We start from the raw sequence: 12,432 nt of genomic DNA, 5'->3' as shown, positions 1-12,432 counted from the left end.
ATTTTTGTCAAATTTTGGACCACATACTAAACTATGACGTTTTTACCCCATTTTTGGACGACATACTAAACTACGACGTTTTTGTCCCATTTTGGACGACATACGAAACTATGACGTTTGTTGTCCATTTTCGGACCACATACTAAACTATGACGTTTTTACCCCATTTTCGGACGACATACTAAACTATGACATTTTTGTCACATTTTGGAACCCATATTAAACTATGACGATTTTTGTCCATTTTCGGACGACATACTAACTATGACGTTTTTTTGTCCATTTTCGGATGACACACTAAACTATAACGTTTTTTTGTCCAATTTCTGACGATATACTAAACTATGACATTTTTACCCCATTGTAGACGACATACTAAACTATGATGTTTTTGTGACATTTTGGACGACATACTAAACTATGATGTTTTTACCCCATTTTTGACAAAATGCAAAACTATGATGTTTTAATGTTCACAGTGGCTGTCAGAGGAGCAAGAGGTCATGTTGCAAGAAGAGGAAGTGGGTGACCCAGACCACATCCAGAGCCAGAGCCAGAACCTGGACATGCCCATGTAAATGAATTTTGAAAAAAAAGTTCAAAATTTGACAATAAAGTGCACTTTTGACACAAGTGTGCAGTGCTTTGTGAATTGTGTTCAAATAAAGAAAATATTGTGGAGTGTGTTGGAAAATGTGTACTATATTACAGGAACAGTGTCTTATCAATTGAGAAAAACTGTAATGATATTTTTGAAAGACATACTAAACTATGATGTTGTTGTCAAATTTTGGACGACATACTAAACTATGGCATTTTCTTATCCATTTTCGGACGACATAGTAAACTCTGACGTTTTTTGTAAATTTTACGGACGACATACAAAACTGAAAATTTTGTCCATTTTCGGACCACATTACTAAACTATGACGTTTTTACCCCATTTTCGAGAGACATACTAAACTATGATGAATTTATCCCATTTTGGAGGACATACTACACTATGACATTTTTACCCCATTTTGGACAACATACTAAACTATGACGTTTTTGTCCATTTTTGGACTACATGTTAAATCATGACGTTTTTTGTCCATTTTCGGACGACATACTAAACTATGGCCCTTTTAGTCCATTTTCGGACGACATACTAAACTATGGCCCTTTTAGTCCATTTTCGGACGACATACTAAACTATGACATTTTTGTCACATTTTGGACCACATACTAAACTATGACGTTTTTACCCCATTTTTGAGAGACATACTAAACTATGATGAATTTATCCCATTTTGGACGACATACTACACTATGACATTTTTACCCCATTTTGGACAACATACTAAACTATGACGTTTTTGTCCATTTTTGGACTACATGTTAAATCATGACGTTTTTTGTCCATTTTTGGACGACATACTAAACTGTGACGTTTTTGTCGATTTTTGGACAAAAAAGATGTTTTTGTCCCTTTTTGGATGACATACTAAACTGACGTTTTTTGTCCATTGTCGGACGACATTCCAAAATTCATGATGATTTTTTTTCAAGGAAAACTACTCTATAGTGTTTATCACGGCCTACTGTACATTATTTCATCATATGGCATGTTTTTACGACATGCTGAAAAAATGTATTTTTTTTCGACATAGTATACTATGACGTTTTTGTCAAATTTTGGATGACATACTAACTCTGACTGACGTTTTCACCCCATTTTGGACCAGATGCTAAACTATGATATTTTCATAACATCTATCCATCTATCTATCCATCCATCCATCAGCCATAGTCGTACTGTTTCCACAGCGGTGCAAGACTAGAGTGAAAATGAGCAAAAAATGCCCATAAACTGCTTTGGTTTTGGATGTTTAACCTAAATTACTGAGCTTCTTAATCCTGTGTTTACTCTGTATAACAACCAGGAACAATTGGATCCAAGTTTCAACCATATTCATTCTGACAGGGATTAAATTATGGTTAAAGCTCTTCAGTAAAAAAAAAATAAAGAAATAAACAGGCAGTAAAAGTCAATTGGTGTTGCAGTTTCTATGTCATAAAATGATGTCTCTCTTTTGTTATTACCCACAAACACTCTAACTCATGTCCACAATTCAATTTACTGTCATATAGGAGGAAAGAAACCTGAACATATTGTAATGTAACCCTCCGAATCCCTATCATATTTTTACTCACTGTGGGTTCATTTTTCTTTGCAGTATAAAATCTATAGAGAGTTAGAGAAAGTGGGTTATTTTTGGTAAATATTTAAACAAGATTTAAGTTTTAAGCTTAGATTCCAAACAGTATGCCACAGATGATTACTTCAAGGACTGTCAGAAATTTGAAAAATTGACAGATTCTTCATGTTTTTAGAAGTTGGTGCCAGTTTGGCTGGTTTAATTTGGGGTTCAGTGGGTTAAGAAGCTGGAATCAGATGATTTTATATCTTGAATGATGTAATATTGAGCAACAAATCAAGGATTCGGTACAGCTCCGGTTCAAGACCATTAATAGCGTTTGATTCTAGGTTTAAAGGCTCTTTTTTCTTACCTCTCCATCGATGTACTTCTCCAGACAAATGGCGCAGTCAGAGGTGGAGCTGCTGCTCAGTGAATCAGAGGCTACACAGCTGCTCTCACGTTGGCCTTTTCCTTTGGCTTTGAACTTCCTCGTCTCCATCTTTTCCAGTGCCTGGATGGCCATTCTGTTCATCGAGCTCTGTAGCGGGGAGGAAGGTGAGACGAGGGAAAATCAGCATCCTTGATAAGCAACACTTTTAAAAGACCCTTTAGAGGCCCTGCAGAGTTTAACGTGAGATTTCAGAATTAACTCTCAGGAGAATTAGTTCAAATCAGTGAGAATATTTTTAACCAAACACCCCGTTAAGTGTCTCTGCATCCGTGTTTGCTTTTGAACTTTGCTAATGTGAGCCGGTTGATGTCATGATGTAAGATCTTTTCCCTTTGACTCGCTACATCATTTTACAATGTTCGACTCTCGCTTTGGCTCTAATTCTGTCGAAACTTTCATCTCTAATTTGCTTCATGTTGCCTTAAAAACGCTGCTTATTAAAAAATGGTGACTGATTAGTTGACACATGCAGAACTACTTATTAGGATTAAACGTTTATGACTTGTGTGCAGCAGATATTAGGATTTATAGCAGTTAATGCTTAAATTTCTAGTGCATCACTTGCTTACAAGACAGATTTATTTATGCTCAACTTAACCACAGTCTCCAGAGGGTGTTTCTTCAGTCATGCAGGGTCACAGTTAGATAATTGTAGACTTTTTTATTTTTTTTTATTTTAGGGACATGTGGATCCCCTGATCAGCAAGAGAGCAATGAACTCTAGGATGAAAGTGTGTCTCATCATGGGGTTGACGAACATCAAACACTCTCAAATGTGTTTAAAATCAGCTTGTAATTAACTGTGCAAGGGCAAACCCTTGAGAAATCCTTCATTTAAACCCAAAGTAATGGATTTATAGTTTAAACAATATATACTCCACAAGCAATTCATTAATTTTTCACATTTTAAGGAAGAAAACGGTTGTTATATGTGACAAATGTGCCCCTGGTGTGAGCTGTGTTCTCCTAATTAACCACCAAAGGAAGTCACGACCGAGTCATCGTCTGCTGAGATGCACCTATTATACGCCGACAAACATGTGCTGGCTGGATAACACCTGTCTTAACGGGTGCCGCCACAGGTTTTCTGCTCTGTCATGATGCCTCTGTACGTTTTGGCTCCGGCAGCCAGCCTCTCATCAGCATTAATTAAATGCTAATCCTGATTTCGTGTACCCGACATAAGTCCCAACTGAGAGCTCTTTGTCAGCACACAAGAGGAATCAATCAGCGGCTGAGCTACTGTCGCCCAACTCGACGCCTGCAACTCCCAGAAGAAGTCGTGCAGACTGGAAAAACAACCCAGCAAGGCGTTGTGTGTTTGGGTGTGTTTTGTGTGAGATGCACAAAAAAGTTTGGTCCTTTGTGACTCGAAGTGGGGCACCAAAGAAAGTTTCTCAAATTGTGTTTTGCATGAAGAGTGTATGTTGCAGACACTAACCTGACTTCTCCTTTGCTTGAGTTTGATCTTGATGAGCAGAATGAGGCAAACCAGCGACACGACCACGAAGAAAGCCAGGAAGATGCCCATGTCAAAATATTCCGTGGGCTGCTGTGGAAAAGGAGGGCAACAGAAAACACAAATTTGTTTAATATTTTCCGCGTTAGAAAGACTAATTTTTCATTTCAATTCACTGCTGGTTCAGGATATTTGATTATAGTTTTGCTCGTTGCTCAGCAGGCCGGAGGACTCGATGCTGTGACTCATTCACTCTTCATTATGCAAATAATCAAAATGTGACCTTCACACATAAATGCGCGGGCGCTTTCTGGAATAGATACACGGCTGGCTATTCATGCAAGTCGATTCATTTCCATATCAGAATCATTTTCCTCTGCTGTGTCAATTTATGAATGTCGGTAAATTACTCAGGTGAGTGCTGCATCTCCAACACAAATGTGGCCATTCTGCAGAGTGGAGCTGAAACAATTTGCTGTTTTATGTCACTGCAAATTGAATTTTTCTTGGGTTTTGAGCGAAACACATTGAATACATCACTATTTTTAGAATCAATTAAATCGGTAAAAACTCATCTCCGTGCATGTGTTCTTCAGTGAAAATGATCCCATCCCACCTTAACTAGGCTCAGATGTGACTCTGCACTCTTGCTTTTAAGTTTACATCTCTTTCTGCAATCACCTCACTGCAGCTCGAGCACACCAGCTCACCTACAAACACTGCAAAACGACTTAGTGCTCAATAATGTCACGTTTTAGTGCCATACAAGTTTGAGCAGGAAGCTAATTCTGAAGAAGAACAATGAAAATTCTTGGTTTTGTTATGTCTGAAACCCTGGAAGCCAGAATCTGTGTTTTTCATTGCAGTTTTACGGCGGAATTGCTTTATTTTGCTTATGGTTTTTATTTGTTAGAAGACAAACCATAAGCAAAATAAAGAGGGAAAATCAACCACTTTGCCAGTTGATTAATCAAGAAAATATAGCAGTTGGTGATGCAGGATGAAAACTCAACTAACTTAACTGAGCCCCAGTTTCCAGTAAGTTCAGAACTCATGATTCAAAAAACTGTTGGAAGCTCACAGAGAACGCGCCGATTGTTTTATTCCTCTCCAGAAAAGTTCTCTCTTATCGGACGGCCCTTTCTCTTGGGCTTTCATTATGTCAAGTTATTTGACCTCAAAGTGTGCTGGTCTCTTATCAAATATTCCAAGCAAACAAACAGCTCTTTGAATGCCTGATATTAATCTCTCGCTGTGCTGTGAAAATGTCCTCGGCCTCGGGGCAGCGAAGAGCACAGAAGAAAGGAGAAGGGGTCGGATTTCACAGCTGGAATTTTCGTTTTGTCTTCACATCTAAAAACTTCTCGGCCGCCGTTCGGTGCTCGGGCCTCACCAACATGTTCGCCTCTTCCCTCAGGTTGTTGGAGGGTTTTGGTGTGAGCTCTTACCCTCGGTGGTCGGTGTTGTATCCGAGCTCGGGCCACTTTCTGCTTGTTGACGATGTTCATCAGTTTAACGGCGTCGTTGCCCTTCACGTAAACCACCGGACGCTTCAGGGGATCCTCAGCAACCTGGTTGAGCTGCAGAAAAGACAAAGAAAGAAATGTCAAACACAGATGTACTCAAACATAACACCATCTTTCTGACTTCAAAAAATGACCTTCTTGAAGGTATTTTTCCAACCAAAGTTCCAGGACTGTTGTATTTTTTAGCACATCTTGGGTATTAAATTATCAGTGCTTTCAAAAATACACATCAGTTGAATCTCTTCAGGTAAAAATCACAACATAAACCCAGACAGTGGTGATGTAAGTGAGAAAAAAAAAGATAAGAAAACATCATTTTATTTATTGTTCATCTGCACTCTTTGCTTTTGTTCTTCAAACATTTTTCATTGTCCTGGAAAATTCTGCATTGTCCTTAGAGTGTTTTTCTAACCAACCTACTTGGAATGTTGTGTTTTTAGCCTGAAAGATGTCACATGTCTTCAATGCTGAACTGTTATTGCTTTCAAAAATCCAATGTGTTAAGGTCAAAGTGACAACATAAACCTGGTCAGTGGTGATTTAAGTGAGAAAAGGGATCAGAAAATAGCCTGTTTTATTGCTAATCTGCATTCTTTGCCTTTTTTGTGTGAATAATTGTACATTTTTCCTCTTACAGCCTCTTTAAAGTATTAAAATGTAGCTCAAAAGTCGCAGAAAATTGCATCTGTGCTTTCTTTTAGCAAAAGGTAAGAAAAAACCCAAATGTGGTTACGATTAAAACCGTCACTGGGGTGTTGAAGGCTTTCAGCTGCAGTGCATTTGTGTCACTCATGCAATATTAAAGGCTTCTTTACGATAACTAGGACTGATTCTTGTGTTTTTCTTATTCAAATCTGGAAGTCACAGACACATGCATTGTGAGACATCGCAGACATTGCTTCATTTTATGCGATTTGTCTGAATGTGAAAGGTATAAACTTCTCCTCTCCCAGCTGAGAAAATTGACCCTATAGGCCCAAGACATGGAAACTGTGGTCACGGTTTGCCAGACTGAGCAGGAGGAAATAGTCAATGAATACTATGTTCTGGCTTTTGAGTCAGTTGACATCCTCCTTTACTCCTCCTCTCCCTCTTTCTGTTCTTCCCTCTCGTCTGCTCTGTTGGAATCTGTAATTTGAAAAGCCCAAGGGAAATACCGAGGATATTCACATTGCTATTTCTTCTGCTGTCGTCATGTTCCCCAGTGAAATACTGTATGTTCTGGTTTCAAAGTATAGACGTTGAAACGTTTGATCTCTCGCTCGATTCTGGCGAGCTGCTTCCCGCTCTGAGAAGCGACTCCGGCCTTTGACAAACATTACGCCGATAAAAGCCTGTGAACACGGCCGTAACATCACGTTTTAAAGAAAGTTAATGACAAACTTTCCCAAAGCAGCACTTGGCCTCTTGTTACAGTCGAAATTGAGAGAAAAAAAAAGAGAAAAGGAGGTCAAGTGCATTAAGTTTAAAAAGCTTCTCGTAATTTTGGCCCCGGGACCTTAATTCTCCCTAAGCTCCTCCTCCCTGCCCCTCGGCCTTGTGGCTCCTGTCTGTGCTGATCGGGCTGCTCTGACTGGAAAAGCCTCTCGGGGGAATTTAACACAGCCGCCCAGCGCTGCCTTTCATGTGGTCTCCGCGCAATCCCTTTTATCTCTCAGCTACGCGCTTTTACGACCGAGCTGCAAGAGAAGAAGAGGCGGAAAAAAAAGAGAAAAAACCTGCAAGTCCAGGCCTGGCGTGGCGAAGATGAATACCGCAGGAGAATTCTTGCGACAAAGGCGCTCAGAGGAGCAAGTTGAGTATTAAACCTCCGAACGACGAAGACACGGGAAGAGAGGAAGGGCCAGGAAAATGAGACTCATCTGAATGTGTGCGTCTACTTTCTTAATGGTGGCACTCAAAGGCAGCTCTACGGTCTCAGGAGGTGAGGTAACGTGCGCTACCTGTGCAATTACGAGCTCAACAGAGTTTGGTCATGGCCTAGTGAAAGCTGAACCTGGGTATCCATTTTCAGTCCCCCAAACACAAGTTAGAGAGCTGAAAGGCCCAGAACGGTTGAGTGAACACAACTGAGTCGCAGAGCTAAGCGTAGAGGAGGCGAGTACCAACCTGGTCGATGGCATCCGGGTTCTCAGATACGTCGAAGATGACGGCTGTGGCTCCCCGCTGCACTGCTCTCTTTGCCTGCCAACACAGACACAGAACAAAAGAAAGGTTTAGATATACTTGAAAAACTGTGCAGAGAAACAGCCAGAGAATGTCTGCATCATCCACATCTCCTAAGATTTAATTCAAGGCCACTAGAGGGAGTTCTCTGCCTTGGAGTAACCACAGGGATCCTCTGAAGTGAGCAAATTGGAAAGAAAGATTAAAGCGAAGCCCAACAGGTGAGAAGTAAACAAGCCTGTGATAATATTTGCCGGGATGCAAGCATCTCCAAACCCGTGGAAATCTGCACCACGCTAAGCAGACGGTACGACAAAACACCTCCACCCCTGCATCGAGGACCCGCACATGCAAGGCTCCATGTGATGCAACTCTGCATGACGGGCTGGAATTTGAATTCAGTTCTGCTGTGCATGCTCAGAAAGTTGAATAAAGTTATCAAGGATTTCCAGCTGTTAAAAATGTGAGCTGCTTTCATCTGAGAGCAGGGAAAGTCACAGCACAGAGGCCTTTTGAAGAGTTCTGCTAAAGGCAAAAGATAAAGGAAATGCTTGGATCTGCAGAACCCCAAGTATCTACTTGCTGAATCCAAATTGGCTTCCCTTCGTCGGGGAAAAGAAAAAAAACAGTTCCTTTATCTTAACTCCTGCCTTCCCCTACAAGCCGTTCTCACCCAGCGTGATTCACGGTGCCCTATTTAGACAACGTTTTGATGTCTGCACTACATGATCTAAAAGAGCACGGCTGGGATCATATCCTGGTATTATCAAGTGCCCTTGGGTTCTCGCCAGCACTCCTCATAACTGGAGGGAAGGGGGGGGGTGAAGATCAAAGCGATAATGCACACGGCTGCGACTGGCCGGACACTGTCACCGCTCCAGACTGCAGAGAGGGAGGAGACGTGGAGGCGCTAAAACTGTTTTCACAGCACATCCCAGTGATATCTGAGGCAGCAACACTCAACAGTGACATGTTGAGCAAGTTTCTGCATCATTTGTCCAAAGACTGAATATGAAGCATGTAGAGAAAGAAGAATTATAAGAATAAAACCAACATTAGGCGTCTCAGTCAGGTGTTTGGAGCACAACAACTCTCATAAATTCTCTCCTTTATTCGTTGCTGATTATTTGCCCTACCTGAGTCTACTAAATGACAGAAAACTGAGAAAAAAACACAATGCCTTTAACCCTTTAAACCTTACGGCTGGTTTGAAAAGCGTGTTATCGCTTAAATAAATGATCAAAATCATACTTAGAAACTGCAAAAACAGGAAGAATCAGCAGATTTTCCAACACTCCTTGAACTATTCATTTGCAACAAGTCATGAAAACTTAGGTCTAAGCTTGAAATTGTAACATTTCATCAAAATCACTTAATTCTGTATGCCTTAATTTAAAATTGCCATTTAGCTCAAACCTGAATCTGCAAAACAACTTAAATTCTGCATTCTTTAGCGTAAACATCAAGCCATTAGCGATTTAGCTGCAACCAAAAGCCACGTGAAAAAAATTCAGGGACTTTTTGGCTATAAACTGGGTTGAACTGCAGGCTGAGTTACACAGAGCAGATAGGAAACTACATAAAACTGTAAGCAGTAAAATATCTGCAGTATGTGGAGCCCCTTGTGGATGTCATATGTGCTGCTTTCAGGTTTTGTTCAAGTTTTAAAAATTAAACAAAATCAAAGAAGCTTATTTATTTGTGTAAATTCATTCTTTGTTTAATGACTCCCACAGTAAAATTTTGTTAAACTGCAAAGAAGATTTGTTTACTTCTATCCCTGGTTGTTCTGTTTTTTCAAGAGGTGCAGAACTTTACATTACAGTGAAAAATGAGCCCACAGTGGGTAAAAATGAGACCGTTCAGGGGGTTAAAGTGCTTGCATAAAATAAAAAAGCCAAAAACTTGAAGCTACTGAATTTGTAATAATATAACGCAACAAGCACCTGCAACATTTATTTTCAAAGACACTTTTTTCTGAATTGCTAAAAGTTACTTTTCCACTACTACTACTCTACCAAAGCAGCTTGCCAAGTGCAAATTGAACTCAGCAGGACCTAAAGTGTCCTCTAAACACTCGTGCAGGTAAACACATACTATTTTTCTGTAGTTTCTTTCAGCTTTAAATCTCATATCAAAGTACTGATTTCTTGAAACTCTTCTATATGTTGAATGAAGTGACATCCACCTGTGCCATTGCTTTAAATTTCCTTTTCACCACCCTGTGTGTTTTATGAGTCTTTAGCAAGCAGTTAATGATTACAATATCGCTGTCCAAGAACTAGCAGGTGTCGCAAAAGCGCGGGGAGAAAAAAAAACAGCACAAACCAACGTTTTCACTCAATATACACGGCAGGCTTCGACGGTTTGAAGCGATATGCTATGCAGGAAAGAGAAGTGGAGGTATTTGCATTGTGGACAATCAATAACAGTCAACAATGAGGCTAAATATAGCGAGATTTGATTTTCAGTGGCAGCGCGGGTCTCCTTCACTGCAGGTAGCTTTGCTGGGATGGCTGCAGCACGGACAAGTCAGAGCAAGAGGGAAATAAAACGAACAAAAGGCCTTTGATATAGCGGGTCACATATGTATCACACTCCATGAAGTGAGCTCTGAGTGTAAATCAGCTTCAGGAAAATGTAAACGCGTCATAACTGTCAAGTTTATAAGCCATGTCTGCATTAGATTTCCCTTTGGTTTAATCCACAGACAACATGTTTATGACTCTGGCTTTCATAGCTCATTAAAGACTAATTAACCCTGCAAACTGATTCGATCTTTCCCAGCAGTGACTGAAAGCCTTATCAAATGCAGGAACATTAAAAACATGCCATAAATACAAGCTCTCCCAGCTTTCTCTCTCCTTTACATAAACTAACACTGCACTTTTTTTTCTCACTTTTGTACTTGGAAAGTTCAAAAGCGAGCGAAGCGAAATCTCAGCTCTGCTTTTCCCTCTCACCCAGTTTTCTCTCTCAGCTCCACACTGCCAGGCTCCAGCCCCCATTTAATTCAGCACAAGTCTGCTCCTTTGATGTTAGCTCTCCCAGTTAATAATTAATAGCTCTTGGTAAGACGCTTTGAGAAGAAAGAGATCTCTCTCCTGAAGAATCTCCACTCAGGCAGGCCTGAGCTGCAGTGCAGGGACTTGCCTGATGACAACAAAAATGCACCCACAGGCAAACTGGCTCTCTTAAAAAAACATGACACATCTCCTTTTCCAACCCCTATATAAAACTACAACCTCGGACACAGAAAAGGAAGGATAAACACCGCAGAGAAGCTAAACACTTCAACGAGGAACATTGTTTACTTCACCGACTATAGAATATCAAGTGGCTGCTGTGGGAGGAGATATTGTGGAAAGAGATTCAAGACAGCATATAATCCTTGGCGGCAAACTTTCTTAAAAAGACAAATAACGCGCTGGAAACATAAGCTGTCATTCACGCAGGTTTCACTGAGGTCTGGCGACGGATCCCAGCTGATGTAAAGATGGCGTTTTGAGTTTCTTCAGATGATTTCAGGAGTTCAATATTTCAAAAATTCTTATTAAGATTCCATTTTTTCTGCCTTTGGAGTGCAAAGAAGCAAGTAGCAGTTTAGAATATTTGACCTTCATACAAACGGAACCATAAATACAAAGGAACAGTCTTCAAGAAGCAGAGGAAGAAAATAGCATTTTTTTTTCAGTGTTTTATGCCAATTTCTATTCTTCTGTCACATTTTGGAGGGAAATATTAAACTTTTTACTTTCAGTCACATCCTTGACAGTTCCAGTTGCTGGTTACTTTACAAATTAACCCTCTGAACCCCAGTGTGATATTTTTCCTCACTGTGTGGCTCATTTTTCACTGCAACATAAAGTCCTACCATCTCTATGGAAACAGCACAAACATGAATAGAAGTGGAGAAAACTCAAGAAATGCATTCTGTGCAATGGGAAACGGTTGTAATGGCATAAATAACTAAAAAACTGCAGAATTTAACATACTTTATTTTACAAAAAAAAACAAAACAATGGATGAACTAATACTCTACACACAATAGATATTATACTACCTATATTTTTAATTTGTGTCTATACTTATCTCCTATCTGCTCTGTCTGTCCAGTGCTTTCAGTTCAGCTGAAAAGTCCCTGAATTTCTGTCACATGACTGTTGGTCACAGCAGAGTCACTAATGTCTTCAAGGTTGCACCAATAAGCAGAGATTTTTTTTCTTTTTACACAATGTATCTGTGGTAAACACGTTATTTTTGGTGAATTTTTAAAATGAAAATGATTCGGTGAAGTGTCACGATTTTAAACTTAAGAGTTTGATTAATTTCCGGCACATCACAGATGAATAACTGAAGAAACTTTGAACTCCAAAAAGTTTTTCAGTTTTTACTGTTCCTGGCTCTAATACGTGGTGTCTTTTTGGGGACATTTTTAAGACAACATGCCTTTGAAAGCCACAGAATCAAGAAAAAAAATTATGACAGGCACATGAAATACAGCATTTATAATTCAAACCCTTCTGGATTGGGACCTCCGAAGCGACTTTCAGACAGAACGTGACATCAACCTGTCGATGCACCAAGCAAAGAACATGTGCGGCACACTGGGGAGTTGTTTGTTGCAATAGAATAAAAGTTTGTACA

General features: G+C 40.0%; 1 protein-coding gene across 4 annotated transcripts in view; it reads right to left on the bottom strand.

The window, feature by feature from the left end:
• Positions 1–12,432, bottom strand: part of znrf3 (zinc and ring finger 3) — a 136,101-nt gene that overhangs the window by 14,170 nt on the left and 109,499 nt on the right. For 3 of the 4 annotated variants that reach the window (XM_051950442.1, XM_022207136.2, XM_022207134.2), the window contains 4 exons: positions 7,729–7,803; positions 5,542–5,673; positions 4,076–4,186; positions 2,554–2,721 (listed from right to left, as the gene is read on the bottom strand). In XM_051950442.1, coding sequence (XP_051806402.1) covers positions 2,554–2,721; positions 4,076–4,186; positions 5,542–5,673; positions 7,729–7,803 — 486 coding nt within the window. The remainder of the gene's footprint in view (positions 1–2,553; positions 2,722–4,075; positions 4,187–5,541; positions 5,674–7,728; positions 7,804–12,432) is intronic. The other variant, XM_022207135.2, reaches the window with a different exon arrangement.

This window comes from Acanthochromis polyacanthus, chromosome 7 (genome assembly GCF_021347895.1).
Source record: "Acanthochromis polyacanthus isolate Apoly-LR-REF ecotype Palm Island chromosome 7, KAUST_Apoly_ChrSc, whole genome shotgun sequence".
NCBI classification, from domain to species: domain Eukaryota; kingdom Metazoa; phylum Chordata; class Actinopteri; family Pomacentridae; genus Acanthochromis; species Acanthochromis polyacanthus.
This window is presented reverse-complemented; position numbering and strand designations above follow the sequence as displayed.